At 42.4% G+C, this 26,248-nt stretch overlaps 1 protein-coding gene across 1 annotated transcript in view; it reads left to right on the top strand.

Moving 5' to 3' along the window:
- ABTB3 (ankyrin repeat and BTB domain containing 3) overlaps window positions 1-26,248 on the top strand; it is a 163,017-nt gene that overhangs the window by 70,452 nt on the left and 66,317 nt on the right. The window contains exon 2 of the mRNA XM_062491280.1: window positions 22,867-23,016. Within this exon, the coding sequence (XP_062347264.1) occupies window positions 22,867-23,016 (150 nt within the window). The remainder of the gene's footprint in view (window positions 1-22,866; window positions 23,017-26,248) is intronic.

Here is a 26,248-nt window from a genome sequence, read left to right on the forward strand (position 1 = left end):
GCTCCCCAGCCCATGATGATTCCACAACTTGGCTGTTTGCATGGATGGGAGGCTGTCTCCATCCCCATCCAGGAACCAGCATGAACAGATGGAGAAATGCTGGTTGGATTGCTGAGGACACATCTGGAGCCAGGAGAGGACATGGTCTAGGAAGGAGGGAGGGATGGAGACCATCTGGGATATGTTCCCTCTTGCTCACAGCTTAGGTGCAAAAAGACAATTGGTGTGGGTAGTTCTCTCCAAGTCTGAGCCATTCATGTTCCTTTTGTTCTGGATGAAATAGAAAACAGCAAAACGAAGTAGGGTGGCATAAGACATAAGGGTCAAAGTGCATGTTCTAGAAAACAAAGAGTTTTGAAAGGGGTGTTTTCTAAGGTTTAGAACATCTTGCTTTTTTTACATTTGTGAATACTGCTTTATTAAGATGCTTTGAATCTCAGGCTGGAGTTTTTAAGTTGGGCTTCTTTGTTTACTTAAGCAAGGTGTTGTTTTGTTCCTGCTTTCAAAGCTGTTGCTGTCAGGTTTGTTTTGGTTTTTTTTGATGTCCTGAAGCACGTGTGCCAGCACTGTGGCAGCATCCAGCTGCTGTTTCACTGGGGAACTCTGAACTCCAGGATCTCCTCTTTATTTCAGAACTTATATCAACAGTTTGTCTGACATTTGAGGCTGTTTGTTTACTATGTGCATGCTCTAGATACATCCATAAAGGTTTATTGTGCTGTAAGCAGTCTTCAAACCTCCTTTTGGTCTGGAAGCATTTACCTTCTGAAGGTTACGAAGCCCTAAATGTTCACTTGGTCTGCTGTCAAAATTAGCTGAGAGTTCCTGAGCTTGGAACTATACAGGGAAATCTATGGAAGGTGATCAGAAGGGTGCTTTAATGTCTGCTGCCTTTGGAGCTACAAGTAAGGTCCTGTTTTCTGTGTTAGTGGTGTTCAGGGAGAGAAATACCATTAGGATGTTTTGTTTTCTTGTCTTGCACCTTCTCAAATTTTCTCGATTTATTCAGTAGCTGTGTTTTAGCAAAGTGAGACTCATGTGGGAAGGCCAGAGAGGATCATTAAATGACTGAAGAATTGCCATTGAGAGCACAAATGTCGGTCTAGATTCAGTCACCTCTGCTTCTGACCTCAAATGAACATGAGATTTGGGGTGTATGGACACACAGTGGTTCTTGAGGTGTTAAAAAAATGATGGCTACACTGCTGTAATGCTCATCATCCTGTCCTGCTCGTGAACCTCAACCTTGAAACACATGCTCTCTGTGCTATGTAAAGGTCCTCTTAATAACTTAGTAATACAAACATTTTTACCTGGCATTAGAAGGAGCCAGCAAGCTCCTTCAGTGTATTTTAACAGTAAGCTGTGAGACGTGATTCAAGGAACTGAATTCATAGTCACCAGGAAGTGCTAATGATGCTGATAGTGAAAGACAGTGCTTCTCCTTGGCAATTTAATGATGGAGAGAACAAACTGAAGGTTCCCAACCTCTTGGTGTCTGGGTCCTTAGAGACAGCAGACAAATCTTTGCTCAGTGCAGCAAAGAAAAAGCTCTTGGACATCAGCAGACCCTGAATTCTCTGGGGTTTTGTGCTGCCTGCTAGAGCAGAGAACCTGTGCAATGACCCAGATGGGCTGCTTAATGAGATGGTTCTCTAATGAGGGGATATCGTTTTAAAGCTGAGCAAATAAAGTGTGAGGTGTAGTTTCAGATGCTTCCTTTTTTGGGTTTTACTGTGTGTTTGACTGTCCTACAGTCAAACAGGAAAAAAATAAGGTGAACAAAAACTCTGGCATTGCAAAGCAGTATTGCACAAAAGCAGATTTGTCCTGTGTTTCCAGATTGCCTGGAATATTACCTGTTACAGATGGAAAATCTGTTATGATTTTTTATTATTTGTCCCAGGAGAAGGTACCACTCTGTAGCTGTTAAGCCAGAGAAAGTGTACATTGCAGACACATCCATGTGAAGCCATCTATCTTGGTGACAGGAGGAAAAAGAAATACAGCGGGTGTTTTGGTTACTTTTTCTTCCTTTGTTATTGTTTTTCTCTAGAATGAGGTACTAATCACTGTAATCTCCTGTTATTTCTGCTTTTCTTCCAACTTTACAGTAGTTTTTGCAGGTCTCTCTCAGTTTTGTGGAAAAGCCCCAAAATCAACAAAACCAAAACCTGGCAGTGGAATAAAACCATGTGTGGAAGGGTGCATGCACAAGAGAACAAAATGATGATTGCAGTAGTAAATTTAATCTGGCAATTCTTAATTTTGCAATACATGACTTTGAGACTTCAATTTTCCTTTGGTGTGGTTTGGGCATACAGTAACTAACTTGTTTCTATGTTACGGTTTCTGATTGAGCTGTGTGTGGAATTTCCTGTAACTTTTGTAAATTATCCACACAGAAGCATTTATTTGTTTCTTTAGTTTGTTACCTATATATTGATGAGTACTGTCATTTTCCTGCGTGTGTGTGGCTTTTTCCAAGTTTTTAGGATTCTTTGGTTTGTATTTAGTGCATATCTTAAAGTATATGCAATTTTTGTCAGCCACGTAATATTGGGCTGTGAAGTTTAATTTTAGTCCAAGTCATGCTCACGCTGGTCAGTTAAACACTAGTGGATTGTTGGTAGATGCAGTATATTATAAGGTATAGGCTTCTTTTGTCATTTAGGGGGATGTACATTGCTTCAAAAAAACAAAAAAGGCTTATTTTTTAAAATAAGCCTTTATATCTTACAGCCTTACGATAAAGACAGATAGTATGTGCATGCAAAGTATCTGTAGAAACATAAAAATTGCAAGAGCAGCAAAGAAGGAATCCCTTCACGTCACAATTCATTTCTAGTTGGTAAGTGCCTCATCTCTTCTGCAGCTCTATAAAACCTTTGAGTGAAGATCAGTTCCATGGGGGGGACGGATTTATTGCCATTCCCCCACGTATTTGATGGTGGGCAGTTTTTTATGAGCGTTGTTTCCATTGTATTTTCACAGGTGTGATGGCGCAGTGGCCGCCTGCAGTTGCTGGGAACAGGCTCTAGGCAGGCTGGGTCTGTGCTGGTGTTGCCAAGTCCTGCTGGTGTTGCTGTCAGCTGGCAAAGCCTGACCAGCATAAAGCCCCAAGGACAGATTCCATTACATGAGCAAAATTGCAGCTTTTTAGTATTTCTGTATTGCTGTGGCCAGGATCTAATGGTGCAGCTCTTTATCTGCTTGTGTAGCTGAGGATTAGAAGGAACTGCTTCAAAAAGCCACCTGGGCTTGCAAAGTTCCAGTGTAATTTCCACTTTTTCCAGGTTCCCTCTGCCTCCTTCTGCTTAATCCCCACTGCACTTGCCAAATGTTTCCACCCTCTTTTCTGGGTTACTCTACAGATAAGAGACAGCCTTTGGAGTAAATCCTTGTACCTCTTTATCAATCCATTTTATGCTGTACCCATGTTTTTCTGATACATTTGCTTCTAACAGCATTGGTCTGTCTGTACCATTCACAGATTTACAGCTTTCTTGCCTGTTAAATAAGGCAGGAATGACATTTTGAATTGAAGACTTGTAGTCTTCAAGAGTTTGAGGCACAGATAATTTTTTTTCAAATGAGTGAATCCCATTTAAGATGCTATGCAGAAATGCCCACTTCTTAGTTGGTGAAATTTTCCCAGTTGACTGTGAATCATGCACAATTACTGTATAAATTACTGGATCATTACATATAATCATTACTGGGATTACTTCTAAAGTGGAAGTTGTGTTCTGATTATACTTTTCTCTCTGAAGCAGCCTGCTAACTTCACCATCCTCCAGTGCTGGACCCAGCTGTTGGCCTTCATCAGTATTGTGTGTTGGGTAGGGTACACTTGGGGGACTTGGGGACAGCTGCAATGGCCAGATTTTAAAGAGGACTGTTGTTAAACCTTATATTGTTACATATATGTTTGTTTTCCTAATACAGTCAGTTGCAGTGCCCACCTGTAGAAGTGTGTGATTTCTTGCTGATCTGACACCAGCCTTTATGTTGAACCCTGTACTTAAATCTCCAAGTTTTCAAGCTGCAGCTTGGTATAAAGGCTTGATGATGTAATTATTTTTGCTGGCAAGCCTAACACTTCAAGATGTTCCAGAGTGAATAGTGATGGAGTCTGTCAAGTGCTTTCTTGAAATCTCTGAAGTTTATGATGAGTGAATTTTGCCATTTGGTGTTTTCCTCAGTGATTAGCCTTACAGTGTAAATCTGGTCAACATGTGAGCTTTCAGGTCAAACTGTTCACTTCCTCTTTCAGGTTTTCATGGATATTGTTCTTTCATGTTTTTTGTTAAAATCAGTTGAGCTCACTAAATGAAAGTGTACGAAACTTGATGCAAAGTTTACATAAAATGACAGAGAAAAGCATTTTTGAAAAAAATACCAGCAAATTTACGTTAAATCTTGCCAGCCTTTTGTGAGTACCCATCACAGAGTCTGGGTATGGCTGCCAAATGTTGTTTCCAGCAAAGACTGACAAACCCCAGATGAATTTTAGGTTAAATTACTTGTAAATACATGTCTTTTACATGTGTTTTCAGCTGAGGTGGTTAAACAAAGGCTTTGCAAAGATAAGTTGTTCTTCCTCTTGTTTGGATGGGTTGCACACCTTCTGGATGTCTCCCTTGGCATCCACTGCTTTCCACTGGGATTTTGGAAGTAAATGATTAGCAAGCTGCTGATGAGATCTAGTTACACCCAAAAAAGAAAGAGGGGACCAGATTTTCCCAAGTGTTTTGCACGGTGGTCATCTCAGTGACTCTGTTGCTGTTACTTCTCATTATTCACTGTAGTGATGGCAAACTTGAACTGCTATAGTATTTCTCTGGTAGGATTTTAAAAAGCCAAGAGCAGGTGAGTTGACAAATAAAAATGTCCTGCCATTGCTAATCTTTATTGTGCTGATGATAAAATCAGTATTTGTTTTGCCTTGTCTGAAAGCTGTTTCCTGTGGGCTTCATCTGGTTTAGAATATTCTGCTGAATCTGTGGTTGTGTTAAAGTCATTTATCACTGTCTATTGGCATTTTTATTAAATTTCTCTTAAGAACAAAAGAGTGATGATGTGTTGATGTTTTTAGGAAGAACTGAAGGCAAGGAAATGCTGTGACATCCAAGACAACATTTTCCAGTTGTATTATATTTAAAATCACCATGGTTTATACAGTTATTAATTTCTCTTAAGTCATTTGTGCCATGTTTGCATTCAAAGCATGACATAGATGGGGCACTGCAAAGCACTTGGGTTCTCCAGTCCCAGCAAGAAGCTCCAGCAGTGAGGGGTGATGGGACCCTGCCCTGGCACTTGGCCCCTGGCTTCTGCCTCTCTCCCCAGACCTGCAGGGCTCTCTTCTTTTTACATGTCTCTAAACCTCAAAGTGTTGGAGTGGTTTAAGAAATAATGATTAAATAGTTAAACAACTTGCAAGAAATGATCTCTTGTTTTGGGACTTTTGCATGAGCTATATGTGTATTACTCCATATTTTTATAAACTCTGTCAATATAGATTCCCTTCTGTAGCAATGAATTATTTTCACTCTTCTCTTTCCTTAGCAGACAGCACAAGCTTTTCTTTGGCATTCTTCTTTATCTTCCCCTCCCCACCCCGAGAAAAGATGAAAGAAAAGCAGAAGGCTTTGATAGATTTATTACCTGTAAATCTATGAAAGGTGCTACTAAAAATCTCAGACTAAATGGCTGAGATATCAGTGAGGATCCAGTTAAGAACCATGTCTGATGTGGTCAATAAAGTTCTCTGCCTGTTTGATGGTTTTCCTAAAGCTCCAGCTCTCGGATTCCTGGGGTTTTTTTGAGAACTTTAGCTCTCACATACAGGAGAATGGAATTTATGTTTTTCTTGTTTGAAGAGGTAAATTTGACAACGTGACTAGAGCAGAGCATGTGCTGAAAGCTGTGGAAATAAAGCAGCAAATGAAAGGACTCCAGTTTTACTCATAAAAAAATAATTTATTTTTTGAGCCAATTTTGGGGCTTTTTGACATTTGGTTTTCCCAGTAATGAAATGTTTCATAGTATCTTTGAGACTGTTAAACAGTTCAACTAAGCTACTTCATAATATTTTACTGCCCTTGAATATTTGCTGTGCATGATTTGAAATGTCTGTACTTTGGTTTTGGGGTTTTTCCCCCTTTCCTTTCACTCTCCTGGGTAAACTGTACAGTTTGGTGAGCACTTCAATGAATATAAAGTGTGCTATCGTCCTTGCATTTTTCTTTTGAGGTTTTTTTTTTAACAAGGTGCAGTTTTAAGAAATGAATTATTAGACATCTGGATTTATTAAAGTCACAGTGCTGGGTGAGGGGAGCATTTTATTTTAAGAGCACTTAATTTTCACCTCTGGATAGCCGGGTAATCTTTGAAACGCCCCTGAGGAGCAGAGCCTGTGCCCTTCAGCTACTGAGGCCAAGTCATCTGCCCACGTTTAAATGAGCCACCATGAAGCTCCCATTTTCCATTTTCAGGGTTTCTTTTGAGAACTGGTTTGTTGATAAAACCTACTGAAGGAGCTGCTTGTGTGGCATAGTGCTTCTCAAGGTGCTTTCTAAATGTCACTGAAACAAGCTTCTATGGCATTTCTGGTTTTGCATAGGGATAAACAGGAGTGTGCATTGGTATTTTTGGAGGCCAGGCAGGATTAAGACCTCCGAGCTCTGGTTTTGTTGCAGGTACAGATACCTTTGCTCCTATTCAGGGCAGCAGATTTGAAATGTAGTGCACCTTAATTGTGTAAACTTGAGGGGTCTAACCATACCCAGCGGAGTCTATGAATGAATGCTCTAATATCAGTTAATTGCTTTGAAGATATATATTGAAAATAAGAGTTCCAAGTATCCTGGTAAGTATTGTTTCCTTTATTGCAGCCATGTATCTCACTTTATGGGAGTCATTAGCAGCAGCACTCAGTTCCTGGTGCTAAGGCAAACCCGTCCGTGTGCTGGGGGAACTCGAGGGCTGCCTTGTGCTGCTGGCTCCCCTAAGGCAGAGGATGCTCACCCACACCTGCAGCTGTACGAACAGCCAGCCCAGCCCGTTTCCGTACCTGCCTGCAGCTGCAGCCCGCAAACCGGGCGGCACCTGGGGATGTCCCGGACATCCTCGGGGGACAGCTCGTTCTCACGGGTTGGGCTGGCTGTGGAACCCTCCTGCAGCAGTCAGGAGCCAGCCCAGCTCAGGCCACTGCTGCTTTCCCTTCCCTTGGGCTGGCAGCTGTGTCATCGGCCTCCCTGCTGTTCCCTGGCCACCCTCACGGATTCCTGGCTGTAGGCTGTGGCATGTGGAGATTTGGTCAGCGGCCAAAAACGATAACGGAGAGGATTGAATGAAGAGCGGGTGTTGGCACAGGCACAGCTGCACCGGTGGGGAGCTGTTGCTGGAGCAGCATTTCCATGGGCAGCCAGTTGACTGGTGTTTGTCACCAGATGAGATCCGGCATGGCAGGCAGCTTGCATGCCTGTGGGAGTCACCTTCCACATCCAAAACTCTGGGGTCTGCCCAGCTTAGTGGCAGCTTTCCCAGAGTGTCCTGCATGAATCTGCATTCAGTATCAAAACAGGGTATTAACCTGGTCAAGTATCTTGCACCTGGACTGCAAGGTGGGCTCTTAGTTCAGGGGGAAATGTGGTGGCTTAGGTGCTTGCAGGGGATTGTGTGGCTGAGATGATGGGCTGCACAAGCTGGGGCTTGGCAGGGCCTGAAGGCTTCATGGTCAGTAGCTGAATTGCCATTATCCAGCTGAAAGTTGACAGAAGTATGTTTCCACCCAATCGAGATTCATAGAATCACAGGGTGGTTTGGGCTGGAAGGGGCCTTTAAAGGCCATATCTTCATGTCCCCTGCAATGAGCAGATGTCTTCGACTTGATCAGAATCCTTTGAGCCCCATCCAGTCTGACCCTGAGTGTTTCCAAGGATGGGACGTCCACCATCTCTCTGGGAAACCTGTGCCAGTGTTCCACTTCCCCCCTTATAAACGAGTTTTATCCTTACATCTAACCTAGATGAACTCTCCATGTCTCATCAGAGCCTTCTCTTCTGCAGGTTGTACAATGCCAGCTCTCTGTTTTCTTAGGAGAAGTGCTCTGCTCCTCTTATCAGCTGTGACCTCCTCTGGACCTGTTTCTACAGGTCCATGTCTTTCGTGTGTTGAGGACCCCAGAGCTGGATACAGTACATCTCTGTTCATATATTTCTTTAGATAAGACATTTCCTCAGTTGTTGTCCTGAATGTTGCCTTCATCCAAAGAAGATCTGCATGTTCTGGCTGTCCCCAGGATGCGTAATCTGTCTCTGTGGTAGCATTACATATTTCGAATCTCTCTCCTTGCTTGCTTCAGAGTGGTTTCCTGGTCAGTCTGCTTTTGAAGTACCTAAATTAAGGCATGCTGCACTGTTAAAATGAAGTACAAACTGGCTTTTGCTTCTACAGGGCTATCCTTACGTGTTGCTGCCACACAACCCAGTAAGGTGCTGTTAACTCAGGAAAGGTGAGAGGATGCTAGATCACATGAATGTTATCTCACACTCAGCTGTCAGTTCGTTCCCCAAAAGCATGCAGAGTGGCTTAGTGTAAGGATTATTTCCCATAATTTATGGTTTTATTGTTTTCCTTCTCTACTGCTGCTTGCATTAATCTTGTATGTCCTATCAGTAAACCACAGTTCATGAGCTCCTTATCTCTCTTTTCTGCATCATATTGGTCTGTGCTGACTCTTGAGTTATGTGCCTAAGGACATTTTAATCATACTTTTATGGCACAGGAAAGCCATTGCTTCGTCCTGCCCATTTCCCATGATTCTGAAGTCCTCACAAGAATATTTTGCTTATTTTCTTCTGAGATTTTCAAGCACTTTCTGTAGCAGTCGCATTTTATTTCATGCCCTGTCATGATGCGCCAACCCTGGAATGTATTGTTTGTTGTATGAACAATTCAGATTGTGAAGATCATGAGAAATGAGTTCAGGACAGTTGGTGTCTACATCTGCATCTTGTTTCCCTATCTCAGAGTGTGCTGGGAAAAGCCATGCTGCTGGACTTGCCCTTTCTGAGTCAGTTGTCTTCTGAAACATTTTTTTAGCTTAAGAACTCCAGTGGTGGAATTTCCAGGGGGCTACTTTAAAATGAATCCATAGCCAAACACAGAGGACAGTTCCTTAGTTCCTCTTCCCAGCTCTCTCTGAAGAAGAAAAACTTGTCTCAGAATTTCCAGTTGTTCCCATTGTTGTCAGGGCAAAGTAAAGCCCAAATTACTTGGGTATCCTTTAAGGTGAACTGGTAGAATTTTTAATCTTTATGGGGTTCAGTTGGAGGGTAAAATCTGTTTTCCAGCCTTTGTGATTTTGAGCTCTGGTTTTGAAGGCTTTCGAATTGTTACATTGTCATTGCTTTTGCCATGCTTGTTAGGCTCATTGCTTTAAATCACTTGAGTTGGAGGTTTTTTCCTGTCCCTTAGCCACAAAGTTTATTCTGAATTCCAAGTTCCAAGTAGTGGCGGCCAAAGCAGAGTGGGGAGAGAACCCATGGTCATAAGTCAGTACGGGTGGTGTGTTCACACAACTGATTTCAGAAACCAAATAGAAATGTGTCAAATTCCATAGCTGAGCTTGGTGGACAAAGCATACCACCTGAGTGCTGAACAAAGGGGAAACTGCCCAAGGAAGGAGCTTTAGACGTATGAATTGAAAAAGTTTCACTGCTTCCCTATGCTATGGAAATGCCAAGAACAATTTCTATGTGGAAAGAGAAAAGATGCTCACCTTTTTTGTCAAAATTCCTCTGAATTGAATTCAGTCTTTCAGTTCTCGTAATGAAGGCTTTGCCCACAGCAGTCATACTCGGGGTGACCTGCATATTTTGGAATATTACCAGTAAAGTACCATACCCTTCCACTGGTGGAACTGGGGAGGAGGGAGGTTGCTTCCACGTGTGCAAGGGTTAGAAGCAACTTTTTTACACAGCAAACCATTTTGAGTGTCCACTAAATCCATCATTAGTCATTTAGGGACATGATTAACATGAAGAATTTGGACAAAAGAACTTTCTCATTATGCAAACCTTGCATCAGACAAGATGACCCATGTGCAACTTATCTTTCACATGGTGCATCTGTGTAACTTATATCTGTAATGGTGCAAGAGAAAACTATAGTTTCCCTTTTAAAATGAACTGTTTAGCTTTGCCTGTGCATAGACTAGTTAGTAAATTTTTGTCTCTGAGTGCATTAAAACTTCATTTAAAAGACCACACGGTAAGAGAAATTGCATTGATGTACTTAATATGGTATCTTCTTGCTGATGGGTTGGTGCTCTGGGCACTATATTCAGAAGCTGTCAGATGCCTGTGTGGCAGCATCCTTGGCATTGTGCCTGAGTGGCTTAGCCCTGGCTCAGAATGCTTTGAGGAAAAGAATCAGGTCCTACTGCCTCTTAATTTTTTGAGGTGGAATGGAAGCCCAGATGAACAGGAGACAGGGTGTGGTAGCTCCTTGTTTGCTTGTTGTCTGTTGGCTCCAACAAAGACCCACCAAGAGGGGTGTATGTGGAGGCCCTCCAAGCATCTCTCTGCACAGCCAAGTCTAACTCTTATTCCAGCTCTTAGCAGCAAGAATTACTTCCCTGGTTGCATATTTCTGGGCAGATGAGCTCAAAGTAAGTCGCAATTTTTCAACAGTGGGTACTCTCTGGGAAGTCTGGTGGATACAAATGCCTGCTTTAATTTCACGTTGTATGTGTGTGTATATATATCTATCTGTATATTTAAATCTCTTAATGAAGCTCATAGATCACTCTTGGCCTTGTGTAGCAGTCCTTGTGGCTAGGGTCAATGGTAGTGTGTTGTCTTCTCATGGCTGGAGACCACAAATCTGCAAACTATTTAAACTGCAGAGTTCTGCCTTTTCACTAGAATGGAATTAAAATAATTAATTACAAAATTGTTTTATTTTCAGACTGGAAATTTAGTCTATTTTTGTGCCTTTTCTTTCTGACGTGCAGCTGAGGCAATGAAAACTTGCTTGTAAGTCTTGTTGTGCGTTGCAATTAAATTTCATGGTGTGCTTTTATGCTGCAAAATAGTAGTTCTCATTGAATCCATTCCTTTCCCAAATGAAATCGACTTCATCATTCTCTTGTAATTCCCTGTTGTTAGTATTAAGAAATCTAAATCAGGGACCATTTTGTTATGTTTATCCATAGAGAATGTGACTGGAACAGGTACAACTTCAGTGAGTTTAGGAGCTGTAACCATGATGCCACAAACACACATCTGTTTGGGAACTGTACCTGAGTGAAGGAAATGGAGTTTATTGTTACTGCTTTATTATTTTGGGGTCTTTCCTGTCTAAGCTTTTGACTTGAATCAGTTTGGAAGATTGCTGTGCATGAAGAACATTAAATTTCTGTGTCCTTCATTGCATACAGTGCTGCTTAAGTCAGCCAATCAGTTATGTAATGCTGACCCACTGAAGCCCTGCCTGGAAGTTTCCAAACACCGTTTGGTTTCTTTCAGTCTGCTTAAAAGTGAAAAGGCTAAATAAAACCAGCAGATGTGATGTAGCTGGCAAGGCAGTTTAAGCTACCTGCTGTATTATTATATGTCCCTGATTTCAGTTGTTTCTCATCTGGTCCAGCAGTATTTAGCTTTTTCTAGGGCAGTCAGTTCCCCAAAAATGATTTATTTTGTTGTTGTTGTTGTTGTTGTTTTTGTTGTTGTTTTTTCTTTTTTGTTTCAGCAGAGTTGTCTCAGCTGTTACTAAAACCAAGGCTGTGGGGTCATAACTGCTCTGTGGTTTGTTCCTCAGCCTGGTTTTGGTGCCTGAGTATTTAGTGGAGCTGTGCTTGGAGGTGAAGCAGCTCCACAGGGTGGCCAAGACACTGCTGAGGATTTGTCTCAGTCCCTGCAAGGGCACTAGTGGGAAGATGGGAGCCCACATGTAATGGCATTTATTCAAAGCAGAGGATGGATAAGATGTGGTCACATCCAAGTCATGCTGGAAAACTCATTGAACCACAAAGATAAAACAGTGAGCGTGTTCATTCGTTAACTACTGTCTGTTCAGTGCTCTGGAGAAGGGTCTGACATAGAAATGGTCATATGCCTGTACTACAGGGTTTTTGGTGTTTGTTGGTCTCTGTTGATCTGTGCGTTCCTAGGTGAAGCAGAGGTGAAGATAAACAATGCAAAGGTTCAAATCTTCAGATTATGCGTAAATGAAAGCTGTGTTTGACCTTTAACCACTCTGAGGATAAATGTGCAGCCATTTCTCTCTGGGAAAAGTAATAGAGGGCATAATTTTAAAAAATGTATTAGATATTTTAGGAATAAAACTGTGTATCTTCATAAGATACATACTGTGTAAAATCCAGAATGTATGAATGCATACTCTGCATGAATTAAAAAAGATAAAATAAACTTAAGTCTTTTTTTTGGATAAACAGGTAGCCATTTAATCAGCACATGCACATGATCACAGTTAATTTGTATTATAGCTGGGTAGGGAAGACTATGTCTATCAGCTCTATAAAAGCTGAATTACTTGAAATGGGTTCAGCCAGGCAATCTGTAGGGCAAGCAGTCATAAATGTGTGCTAGAAGCATAGGCTAACCCCTCTTCCTGTAAATTTTTTTCATTGTCTGTAATGATTTTGCCATATATATATGTATATAGGTTAACCTTTACTGGTCAGAACTGATTTATTGTTGTGAGTGTCTATATATCAAAGGTCTGAATGGTAAAATATGTGCTATTAATAGGCAATTTCTATTTAGTAAGCCAAGAGGAATTTTGGAAGAATGTAAAGGTTACTTGTAGAAAGGACTGTCATCTGGCTGGCATCCAGGGTTTCCAGTCAGTGCAAGTTTTAGGTGAGCATTTGGCTTTAAATACGTGGCAAAACCCCACTGAAGCACATGCTGAAGGTTTCTCCTTTCTGGGGGAGGATGGGCACCTTGGTCCCATGTGGGTCATGGCTATCAGTCTCTGAGCTCAGGTGTTCACAAGTGGGGGCATCTCACCTGCCAGGGATACCCCAAGTGATGTACCAAACCACACAGAGACGTCCTGCTGAGGGCTTGTAGGCAGTTCAGGAGATTGCCATAATCCTGTACCATAAACTTCATGGGTAGGTAGTTTTTATCCTGCTGTGATAATCTGTTTGCTTAGTGCATCCTTAGCAGGGTAGGAGGGAGTATAGTCAATTCTTGGAGTGATGGGAAGCTGCCCTAAAGCCAGTAAATAGCAGCTTGTGTTTCTAAACCATCTTATCATTCCTTACTTTCATTAAGCATGGGCTTTCATGGTGGGGGTGGAGTGGCTAATCTGATAGTCATCTATGCAAGAAGGTGAAAGGAAATCCTAATTACTTCCCCTTTTCTCTGGGCTCCACATACTCCAATTTACCCGAAACTTACTCCTTGGGGGGCTGACATCCTGACCCCATGTCAGTGACTGAGTTCTGTCAGAGCTGCCTGCATTTTCTTGCTGAGGCATGGCAACATGCAGCAGCAGTACAGTTTTGTTCACATGCATTCATAGGCTCAGGGGTTTCCTTGGAGCCCCTATATGTCATGTGTTTTCAGGTTTGATGTCTTACCAGCTGCAGACTAAAACACATACCCAGTGCCTTCTCAGAAACCTTTAGGGCTGATGGTTTAGTTGTTCCATTTGAGGGAAGGTGATGATTTTGGTAGCTTTGTGCTATTATTGGTAGCATTGCCTGAGCCGAAGTCCAAGGTTTTGGCATATGTGGAAGGTGACTTAAAAAGCAAAGAGCAGGCCCCCAGCTCTGCAGGAAGTGGTGTCATTCTCCCATCATCACCTCACCCTTGTATGGTCAGGTCTTTTCACCAGTTTGAGTTGCAAACCATCCTTGTTCCTGTTTAATGTGTCAGGTTTGCATCAGCTTTTGCACGGGTAACTGGCTCCCAAGGGCAAATGATTGCTCCACAGACCACAGGTGCTTTGTCACATTCCCCTCAATCCCAGCTGCCTCCACCTGGGCAGTGGGAAGGGTGCAGTTGGGACCTACAATGGGAATGCCCTGTGCTCCCTCTCAGCACTGTGTGTCTGCTCTGTGTATTATTTACAGAGTTTTGTATATCTGAAGAGAAAGGAGGGATTTTTGGCAAACAACTCCTTCTCCTGTAAAAAGCATGCTAATCTTTGCAAATATTGAAGCAAATGGAGGAGGTGTTTTTTAGGGTTTCCAAAGTATTCTTGCCAAGTGTATTGTAGAGTATTAGTGCAACTGCTCAGAAATGGAAGCACATGGGTGTTTTTGAAATTATATGTCTGACTCTTGAAGGCATCTGATGCACGGTGCCTGTGCCAAAAGGATGGTAGCATTCAGAGAAACAATGGAAAATATGCTCTTTTGGACAAGGCATTTTCTGCTGCTTTACTATAGCTGCAATACCTGGAACACAAGCCTTCTTGGACTGTAGGTCTCACAAAAACAGAAGGTGCCATCCTCGCGTGGAGTTCCTCATTTGCAGTTTGATACTCAGTCTCTCTTCTCAAGAAGCCCAAACCAGCATTGTTCCAAGGAGCTCACTGCTTATACATGACAGTGCCCAAAGAGCTCCTGGTGCCTGGTGTGTCAAACACTGGGGGAGACAGGGCTGGGTCAGGAGAGGTGCTGTATCAGTACTGAGGCTTTCGGGCTGTGCCCACATCACGGTTCTGAAGGGGGAGGCTTCAGTCTGGGCTGGGCATTTCAGAGGGCCAGGTAATGAATGAAGGAAATTACAGGCTCTGGGAAAGTGTATTATGAGCTATGAATCACTGAGTCCTCTCTCATTCTGCTGTTATCAGCTGACAGGTCTTTTTCTGTAAAATAAAACCCATTAATGCATTCTTAGTCATTTTTGGTGACTCAAAGGCATAGACCTTCTTTGAACTCTCAGTCTAAGAGGAACTTGTGCTTGTTTTTAGCCAAACCCATTTTTACATGAGTCGGTACTCCTGTGCATGCCCAGAGTCAAATTTCTACCAGTGCACATCCTTTCCTCCTTGAGTATGTATCTTAGGTCTTGCTGCAAGAGGCACTGTAATGGTTTGTCTGGGTGCCATCAAATCTGCATTTCTCTAAATTTTCTCACTTGCTGGTACTGCCAACACATTCATCATGATCTTTTCTTCCATCAGATTCCCTGTGGCCTCTCAGCTTCTTCTTGGGTTGCCACACTGAGGGCTGTTATTATGTGTTATATTTATTTACATGCAGCAGAGAAGGAAGATGGTACTGGCATTTTTAATTCTTTTTCCCCTTTTTTTGTATCTGAATGCCTCCTGCCAAAGAGTAAGACAAAACCTTTTTCCCATACATCGTGAGTTCTAGGACAGCATAGCTTAGATCAGGATAATCTCAAGATGATGGGTGCTCAACATGAAATTAATGCACTATGTCAACTCTAACATCTCCCTGCCAAAAAAATCACAACTCTCACTGAAAGTTTTGTGGTCACTGTGACAGTGGAACAGCGTGACTGAGCAGAGTGTGCTGTCATGCAATTTCCCTGTTGCAGAGCTGATAAAATGCCCCTTTGTGGCCAACAGGGAGGGAGCAGTAGTGAAAATCACAGGGAGGTGAAGGCAGAGGGTGCACATCAGTGCCCTCACTGTGGCATCAGCTGCCTCTCACTGTGCTGTCCTCCCACATGTGGCCTGTCCAGCCCATGGATGCATGCTGGAAGAGAGCATCTTCAGCAGTACCACAAAGACCACTTTAGGAAACTGGGGCAGAACTTTGGGGATAAGCATGAGGAGATGGATCTCTATGTTTTCCCTGGTGGACTGGCTTGCTCCATGTTCACTGCTTTTGTAGTTGTTTCTGTGGTGGTTTTGAGGATTTTGAAGTTCAGCAATTCATTTTGGCAAGACTGAAGGTTTTCTTTTTTCTATATCCTAGTAAAAATAAATGTAAAGCTGTAGCTGATGTGATGGGAGCTCAGCTTCAATGTTTAAGGGGATTTAATTTTCTGATTCTTCTTTATTGTGTAATATATAGCCAGAACAATCAAATCCATCCTGCGTTCCGCTTGGTTGTGCACCACTTAACTGCTTGGTGCTAGCAGAATATATCCTAATTTAGTTGAATTGTTGTTACTTGTATGCCATTTTAAGCAGCAGTGATTGCCACTCATTATCATTAGGTGAAAACTATTGCCTTTAGAGGAATCCTAACAGGGAGGACATCCCAGTTAAGTAGAAGGTGCTGTGCCAAGAAACTTTGTTACAAGGAAAGATGCCACAGTCGCAGTTTGTAATATAATTCTATTATCTTGTCTTCCTGTAGCATCTGCTCTGGTATCTCAGAGAGGTGCTTTCTGCTTTGGATGATATAGTTAGGCTCTCAGTTCCGTAATTTTTAAGCATTATTTTCTGTAATTTTTAAGCATTATTCATTTGTTCTCCTGGTTTTCCCAAGAGAGAAAGGATGATCTCCTGTGGTTAAAATGCCTAACTAGAGGCCTCATGATCTTTTCCTGATTTTCTCTGACACTTTTTATTTCACTTTGAAACAGTTACTAAACTCTCCTATGCTTTACTTTCACTTTCTCTATGTTTTATGCGTGAGTATTACCTTACTTGCATAATGCCAGTGTCTTGAGGTGGAGTATAGAGCTTTGTAATGCCTTTTCATGTCTTTGGGTACTGGCCATTAAAGACACAGGAAGGCAGTGTCCCTTTAGTCTCCTGATTCCTGTGCCTGCTCCACCCTTCCTCGTTTGGGCTGCTCTGCCTACTGTAAGACTCCAATTCTGGAAACTTGATCTCACCACCTAGCTTTCCCAAGCGCTTTGCATTTTCTCCATGCAGAGCCACTCCTTGTTATTTAACCGGGTTGGAATGTGTGGAAAGAAGACACTTAGCTCTTCTTGCCTTGAATGGTTTCCAGGTCCGTCTGTTAGCTGAAAGCAGTGGCTGATATGATTAGCTTTAAAGTTTTCCCCGTGGTCTCATTTCTGTGAGGAGAGTGTTTTCCATCTGCCTTGCCCATCAGGTGGGCAGGCTGAGCCTGGGAATGATGGCACAGGTTGTTTAAAGCAATGGAGATCACCATTGTTTTAAATAAACCATAAACCAAAAAGGGTTTCTTTCCAGGTGTGAGCTTTGACTGTAGCAGTTTGTGTCACTTTGCATTCACCAGCTCTGGTGTCAGGGTGCTGAGCTCAGGGTGCTGCTGATCCCATATCATCCCTCAAAAGCTGCTGGGCACCTGGATGGTATCTTTCTCATGTACTCATGGTTGCCAAGACTGCAGAGTGTGGGGTGAGCAGAGTTTTTCTGTGTGTTGAAATACCAACCATGAGAGGTTTGCACCTAGTGAAGTGTTTTGCTGCTTACAAAGGCAGCTGGCAATACCTTTTTTTTCCCCCGTAGACCTTTATATTGTAGATCTCAAGGATGCTCTAGTGCTGGAAAGTATTTTAGTACATGAACTTGTGGAAGAAATGAGTTTTTGTTTTCTTTTATTGGATGTTTTGTGAGCTCTTGAACTTCACATGATTATTTATGAGAGCAGAAGACTGGACTCTTAAGACTTCCTGGTCCTGTTTCCCCATATAATAAAATTTACAGACTGTGATGGCTGAGGGGATTTCCTACTCCTGAAGGTAGTCCTCATGGATAAGGCATTTACTTGAGCAATGTAATATGCAACACCACGTACTGGGGACAGCTCAGGGTTAACTACCATTTTCAGGCTCATTTTGTACTGCAATTTGCCTTATATCTATCCTGCACACTTAAATTCTATAAACTCTTAGTAGGATTCAGCTATTCCTTGCACTGAGAATATAAACTCTTTTCCAGATACATACATTGGCTTAAGATGTAATAGATAAAGAGGGAGGTCAAAGATTATTTGAATTACTTTCTCTTGAAAGTAGGAACACTTAAAGAAAAATAACCAGCAAATCATTCATGCTTCTATTCAAACTCTAAATTGGTATAAAGAAGTCTGGTAATCTTTCCAAAGGAATGAATGGTGAAAGAAAACACACTTGTGAAAAAAAGTATTTTATGGTGTTTACAGCACTTATATCTTTAGTGAAAGCAAACACATTTGTATTAGATTGCTAGATCCCTCAGCTGTGGGTCAATTTGAATGACATTGTTCAGTAGGCATTTTCATTAATTTAATGTCTTTGGAAATTTGTTTTGTGTGGAGCATGGGATTTGAATACTAAAGGAGGCTAAGAATTTGAAATGTGGGTGACATGAGATGTTGCAGACCCATGAGTATAGGCAGTGCACACTTCTTACTTGCCTTGGTTTATCACTTTATATACAGATATACATGTGTGTGTGTATATGTATACACACACACACACACACACACATATATATATATACACAAAAATTCAGGAATAGTTGAGGCATAGGCACGAGGTATGAGTATGGGCACCATAGGTGCCACCACTTCAGGAATTAAGTGTTTGGGCAAGAGCTGGTACATAAGTGCAGGTGTCTGTCTAAATTAAGAAGCAGTGAAAAAAAGCTTAGATTTTTAAAAATATATATTTTTAATAACTCCTCTGTATTTAGGTGAAATTTGGTCTGCAAACCCTGTATTTTCCTGTTCTGAAAAGCTGTAAGATAACACATAGTGGCTGCTGTGTCTTGTATTGGAGCTGCACTTGACTCTGAGGTCCTCCAGGCTGTTTTGCTAAGGAGGCACTGAGGAGCTCTGCTGGGACTGCTGCTGGGCACTGAATTTGGGATATTTGTGTGATGCACTCACACTTGTCATGCTGCAAGGACAGCATTGGTCAGCTCTGTGGCAAGCTCTGAAAGAAGTGTGCAAGAAAGCATGTAATTTTGTGCCAAAATCTGCTTTGCAGCGCAGGGTGGTGGTTCAGCTAAGCTCAAGATGTGGGAATGTGCACAGGGAAGCTGGAAGAAAAAAGACTAGGTACCCCAGTCTCTGGATGAATTTGCATGATGGTTTAAAATAAGTGCTGCTTTTATAAGTTCAGGCGCCTTCACTTTGTCGTTTTGTGCAATACTTCGGTTTGGGATTTTCAAGTGTTTAGGGATTGAGCTCTGGCTTGTGCTTTAGCTGAGCCCAGAAGGCAGGAAAATGTGAAATGTATTAATTGTGCCTCTATGATGTTGCTTATTCTCCAGAGATTTGGTGGGAAGAGCATTAGGAACTTATCACTGTGATTTTTTTTTTTTTCTTTTGGCATCCTGATGATTTTTGAAATGTGTGGATTTCTCTTCATTCTTTTACCTATAGATTGCAAGGTACTCTGAGACCAAGAACAAAGTGAATACAGCAGTGTTGGGTATGGCCCGTTCTGGATGTGTCCATGTAATCAAGTCCCAGGCAGATCCATGCTCCAAAGAGGGTGCAGAGACAAGGGGAAGCACCAGAAGAGGTGACAGAATCCAAATGCACAGGACTGCTTTGGTTGTCCTGTCTTGCTCCAGCACTTCACAGCAGTTGCTGTGTGGCTGCTGCACTTTATGGATGGTACAGAGCAGACAGGGATGTGCTGATGGAGTCTGTCCTGGGATTCATTGGGCAACAGCTGGCTGCTTAATTTCCACTCCAGTGAATCTCAGGGGAGGAGAGGGATAAAATAATGGGCAAAGAAGCGCACAGGGTTGAGTAACCATGCAGAAGGGAAGGACATTGAACAGTGCCAGCTGAGAGAACAGACAGGTATCACTGTTCCTTTTTGAAGATACTGCACAGAAATCTTCCTTGTGGAATGATGGATAGAATTGGCGGTGACAGCCAGAAAAGGAATGGGGTAAAACCTCCTGGTTTTCAGGCCTCTGGAAACTTGAGGTTCTCACCTCTTTCTCAAGTGCAACACAAAAAGGCTGAAAAGCAAGTGGATAATAGCAACTGGCAGAGAATTAAAAGAAGGAAGTTGTAGCCAAACCAGTGAAAGGTGATGGTGCCTTCTTAGATGTTTCTATCTATGAAAAATATATTTATAATCACAAAATGTTTGTATTTTCTCCCTCCCCTTCAGTTTGGTGTGCTGTCGCCTTTGCTTTTCATCAGAAAATTTGAGCTTTACATCAAACACTGATAAAAAGAGAGTGGGTTTTTCTTCTAAAAAGCATTTTAGTTGCTTGAGTATTTTTGGGGGAAACATTTGAAGCTAGAAGATTGGCTTGACTGAGTTGCATGCCCAGGCCGTAAAATTCCTTTTCTCCATGCTTGTGAAAACCAGACTCGATCCAGCAAAATTATGAGTTACAAACAAATCTTCCATCACGTCACTGGTCACTCGCTGTGGTCAATTATAGTTCTGAAGCTGATACAAGAATCAGATGTTAGGCTATTGTGTGTCTCTGCTAATCTCCAACCCGAGTGTAACCCTTTGGCATGACACATCCTATAATTTGTTAAGTTTTCTAACAATGGCTCATTTTGCATTTCATTGGCACTTTTCTCTCCAAGAGCCTAAGAATATGCTCCCCTCACTAAAGGCCAGAGTAATTAATCATCAGGGCTGTTTGTAAGGAAAAGGCCTGGCTGTGGGAACAGAATTATAGGCAAAGTAGAGAATAAAATTTTTATATCCCACTGCATAAATCACTTGGAGAAATATCTTTTGTACATAATTATCATTTTAAAACATTTGAATTTTATTTGTAAAGTTATCTTAAAACAGTATTTTTTTTCCTCCACACTTAAGGTGTGTTTTCATAGAAAAATTATCCAATTTATATTTTAAAGATGCCATAAATCTTCTTATGCTCTATTTCTTGCTTTTGAAATCTCTTAGGTTATTAGATCATTTTTACATCTCTTTTCTTCAGGAAAGACTCCTCTAATTTTGTCATAATTTTTATCCATTAAAGTGATACAGAAGGATCTAAAAAACCGAGAGAGAATATTTACTAAAATAAGTGGGCAAGCCTGCATTTTGAATGCAGGTGTTGTACTTCCCAAGCTCTGTACATCCACAGAATATAAATGTTGATCAGTGCACCAAGTGTTTATGAGAGACAGACAGCCAGCGAGTGATGGCAGGAAAATTTGAAGAGCTTGTTTGATAAGCTGTTGTCGCTTTTCATGCTGTACCTCTCAGCTTTGAATTCTTCCCTCCCCAGTGCTGTGTCAGGTGTCCTGCTCTTTCTATCCAGGACACTTACTCTTATGAATTTTGTTACTCCCTCATGACCTTCTGCACATTCATGGGCTTGTTACAAGCCTGGGACCAGAGCCAGGAGCTGAGAATTACATCTGTTCCTGCTCCTCCATCTCCAAGATTCAAGCAGGCTATTGGGGGTTTTGTTCTGGTGCTGCTGCTGCGTGCAGAGGATGATCCTAGTTTAGATTGCTGTCTCATGCTGTGGGTCTTCATTTTCCCGGTTTCCTCCCTGCATTTTCCTTTGGAATGGGCTCATTGGACCTGTGTCCAATGAGCCTCTCTCCTCCCAGGATGGATGTTTTTAGGTCTGTGCTACAAATATAACTTGCAGATTCAATTGGTTGCAGGGAGGAGATGGAGGTGAGGAGGGGAATCCAAGGCAGTTTGGTGAAGCTGACAAGGTGACTGAGAAGCATCTCCATTCAAATGCAGTTCCTGGTCTTGCAGTGCTCCAAAGCAGTTAGTTCTATCAATCTACAGGCAGAATTATTGGCCGGTAGAGTTAGATGTCATATATTTACTGAGCTGGAAAACTAAGCAAGTTCTTCCCATGAAGAAAAGCTTTAAATATGTACCTCTTCCTTAATGGATTTTGCAAAGTCTGCTTCGCCTATAAGGGCAGAGCCGAAACTCTGTGTAGGAAGGACTAGTAAGGAAGGAGTTTAAAACTAATTTAAAGGAAGGAGTAGTAAAAATTAATGGAAAAAAATGTGTTTTCTACTCTGGCTTCTTTTCAAAAAGGTAATATTTGGAGATAAGATGATATTAGTCATCATAAAGAGGTACAGTTGCACTGCCTTCGGTGGCTTTCCACCTGTGCCTGTCCCAGAGGGATTGGGAAGGTGATGCTATGAAAAGCATAGCCATAGCTGACTGCACACAGAGCCTGGGAAGGGAGGACAGCTTGCTCTCCAAGTTGGACCAATGCAGCTGTTGCTCAAGGCTGGTAGTGCAGTGTTTGCTCTTGTAAATATGTTCTGATTTTTAGCATGACAATGATTTTGCTGAATAAATAGATGCCCTCCATCTATTCCTGAGGGTTTGCATGTCATGGCAGAAAGTGACTTTTGTGCCTGGATGAATGTGTATGCAAATCATTTTATGTCAGTAGCTTTACTTTTTCCCTGCATCATAAAAATTCACTGCTCTGAGGGCTTCTGAATAATGGGCTTTTGGAGCCCAAGCAGTTCAATTGCTGGGAGCTGTATTTACAAAAGACATTCAATCAGCCATCAATGACACTTACAGCATCTTGATGCTGTCCCTTATTTTGGCAATTGACAATGAAATCCCCTTGCAGGAAAAACCTGTAGATGTGTTGTCTGTCTGATATGTAATTTTAATGTCAATCTTTAGGAATTGTGAGATAACATTAGATACCATTTTCTAATAATTTTGTATAGTTTGGAGTAGTTTCTTGGGGGCTTCTTGGAAACCCTCTTGAACTGCTTGAGCAGTCCTCCTAGGTTTTTCTGTAAGAATTATCCCGAGGTGACATCATAATCAGCTTGAGAAGATACTCAGAAGGGCTAACAAGGGCCACTCCAGCGTGAGTCATTTGTGGCATTGTGTTGCAGATGTTTGTTGTCTTTTAACTTTGCACACACAAGCTCTGTCTTGGAACATCCCCAAAACGATGTGGTGGTGGCACCAAAGTTACCATACTGGCTGAAATTACATTGGACTTCTCCTTTCTTTTTATCCACTGTAGGTGTTCTCTGCCTGCCGGACAGCTTGAACCTTCACAAGGATCAGCAAAGGTCAGGCAAGCCCGGGGAGGTGCAGATGTTCAGCCAGTCAGAGCTGAGGACCATCGAGCAGTCTCTGCTTGCCACGCGCGTGGGGAGCATCGCTGAACTCAGTAAGTACCAGGCTGGTGAGAGTGTTTGGATTTCTTTCCTTGAGGCAAAGCAAAGCTAAGTGCATTGCCTGGTTCTGCTGAGGAGAGATGAGGGGGCTGTGTGATGTTGAAGGAGATGTTGGGCAAATCCTGCTCTGTTCATGCTCCCTTGTTAGTTCAGAAGCTGAAGCTGTAGGAAGGAAGAAGTGTTGTGCAGACTCGTAGCAATGCCTATGGCTTGTTTGCATGTATTGCTCTCAGTGTTAAAGATGAAAGATACTTTATTCCATCTTCCCTGTGTTGTATTTGAGAGCACCTCTCAGCCTGGCCAGATTTGCGGGTTTCTGTTGTATTGGTGTCCTGTTTCATTTCATTGGGATTTGTTTTATGGTGGGCAGGCAGCAAGCTGAAGGCTGCGATAAGTAAAGGAAATACTGTCACACATTTACGGCAGAGCTACTTTGTCCTCTGTTAGAGAAGATCCTTTACCTGCCTTTCCTTCTCCAACCCTGCAACTCAAACCTGCACCAGAGGAGTTAACTCCTGAAAGATAAATTGTTTGCTGTTAATCAAAGCACATTTTGAGAAATGTGGGAATCTCTGTTATTTGTCAAAATCTGAAAACTTGCTTTTCAGAAGGCAAAGGCCATATGCGTCCTTACGTGACGTAAAGTTACCAGAAGTACTTTATTTAAACTCCTTTTTTCTTAAGAGAGAAGCATTCTAATCACATGTTTGTGGTCTAGTTAGATACAGGAAGCTATGTGTGGGAAAACAGACTAATTCAGACAAAAAAAGTGGGGTTTTTTTTCTGAGGTTTTTGAGAAATACTATCAAATCTTCTTTTCCTGAGGTCTGTTATGAAATTTTGGGGAGAAATTAAAAATACTCAAATCCATTAAGATACAGGCTTACTATATCTTAACCTACTGCTGTTCTTATTAATTAATTGTGTGTTACCAGCATCATAAAGAACTCTTGTTCGTTTTTCAGCACTTCTTGCAGCAGTGGGATTCTCCTCTGTAGCTCCATCCTATCACCATGGTTCAGTTTCCTCCTGTTCATGAACCATGTGGGTGCACCAAGGATATTTGTCTACAAGACACAAGATTAATTTCTGTTTTCAGCTTGCTAATTTTAATTTTTTCTGGTGCAGCATCAACAAGCCAAGAGCCTTAGTGTGATGTGTTGCTCCATCTCTGGAATCAGGTGTTTGGTGTTATTCAAATGAAGTAATTTATGCTCATTTATTTCGCATGAAACACAACAGTTCTGTCTGTGTGCCAACTAAATTATGCATGATACGGCTCTCTTTCTTACAGTTCATATGGTTGGTGTTTAATATATAAGTAATTTGTGGGTATTTCAGGATGGGTGGGGTTTTTATTCTGGATTTTTTTTTTTTGGACCTTTGTACTCAACCCGAAAAGCCAAGCTTATTAGATGGAGCAACGCATCCCATTTTACAGTTTGAACTCTATCACCTCTAAGTGTCCTAACTTAAATTCAAATGCTTGGTTGGTAGGGTTTGCTTTCTGTACATCTCTTGACTGCAAACACAGGCAAAACACTCTTCAGGGTGGCCATTTGGAAGAACAGAGCACATCAGTGGGAGTTGGATGCAACTGTCGGAGAGGCTGGCACATCCAGCAGGCTGGTAGCCCTCCAAAAAGCCCTGTGGCCAACCCGAGGGATCCTCCCTGGCTGCTGCAAGCTGATGCATGTCAGGGAAGCAGCAGTGGGAGGAGCAGTAACTGGCAAAGCTTGCAAGGCTTGATGTGCTCAGTTGGGTAGAAATGCGTGCTGTGGAGCAGTGCCACCACAGAGTTCAAAACTGAGCTGTGAAATGTGGAGGGAGTCGCAGTATGTTGGTGGGCAAAACCCTCTGAGTTGGGAGGAAAAATCATGAAGTGGGAGGAAAATGGAGTAGTGAGGGGATATGAGTAGGTTTGTACTTTGTTCCGTGCTTGTGTGTCTGTCTCTGGCATCAACAGTGGCTGTGGGCTAGAGGTCACAGCAGAACCTCTGCCATGGAGGGTGGGTGGGGAACCACAGCGTGGGGCAGAAATGCAGAGCAGTGGGGAGAAGGTGGGGGGAAACACCTGGGGATCATAAAGGCATGAAGGCAGAGGAGGAATTATTGTTGCCCTGGTGGTGTGAGGGGGACAGACATTGTGGAGAAGAAACAGGATACGGCAAGCATTGCCATGGAGAAGATGAGATAGGAGGGAAGGATTGAACAGGGGAAAGTGCGTGCCCTTTGGGGGGGGGGGGGGGTGAATAAAGGTGATGAGGGAGACTGGATAGAAAGGAATTAAGAGGATAACAATTGAGAAGAGGATCATGAGGAGGAGGAGATGGCAACCAGAAGTGGATGACAAGGGCAGAAGCTCGGCTTGTGGACCAGCAGTGTGAGCAGTCCCCAAGCATATGTCTGCATTGTCCCATCAGCTTGCAGTATCCCAGGAGCCAGGATTTCATTTCTGTTCTCTTCAAAAGAACACAGAAACAAGGGCAAAGACTGATCTTGCAATAAAGCAATTTAATTTTATCTCAGGAAAAAGAAATATATAAAAAAATGAATTCTAATTGAATGAGATTTCCTATAGTTTATTGACATGAATAATTAAAGCATTGTAAGTACACAGAATAACTGGAATTAACAAGTGTCTGCGTGCAGAGGAAAGGCTTCCCCTGCTCTCAGGTCTACCCAGCATCCTTGCATGGAGCAGTGTGACCAGCTGCTGAGCTGCTGGAGGCTTTGAGACCAGGGAATCAAATCCATCCCGTGGAAGACAACAGCTTGCAAATGAGACCTGTGTTCTGCACAGCACCTGTATTTCAGCTCACATCTTCCTGATTTCTTTACAGTCTGTCCTAGGGGAAGAAGAGATTCATAGCCTTGTAAAAAGCCTTGTGTTGTGGTACCTTTACCTTGCCCTAACCATGCTGGCCCTCGTGTGTCTGCACCCTTTGGGTTTTTTATGTGTTGTCAGTGTATTAGAAAAGACTGTCTGGGGAAGCTGGGTCTCCCTGGGTGTGACAGAAGGTAAGAGAAAACTGGGGAAAGGTGGGATGGCAGACACAACCAGAAGGGGAGGGCAGCACCGTCTGGTGATGGTACCATTGAGGAGTTCTCCTAGTCAGACGGGTACAACTGGACCCATGGATGCTGCTCTGGTCCTACCAAATCCTGCTTGCCTGGTGCTTCTGCTCTCGTCTCCAGGCTCAGCAGGCAGTGGGCCTTGCTGGG

Source organism: Cinclus cinclus, chromosome 4, assembly GCF_963662255.1.
Source record: "Cinclus cinclus chromosome 4, bCinCin1.1, whole genome shotgun sequence".
Lineage (NCBI taxonomy): Eukaryota > Metazoa > Chordata > Aves > Passeriformes > Cinclidae > Cinclus > Cinclus cinclus.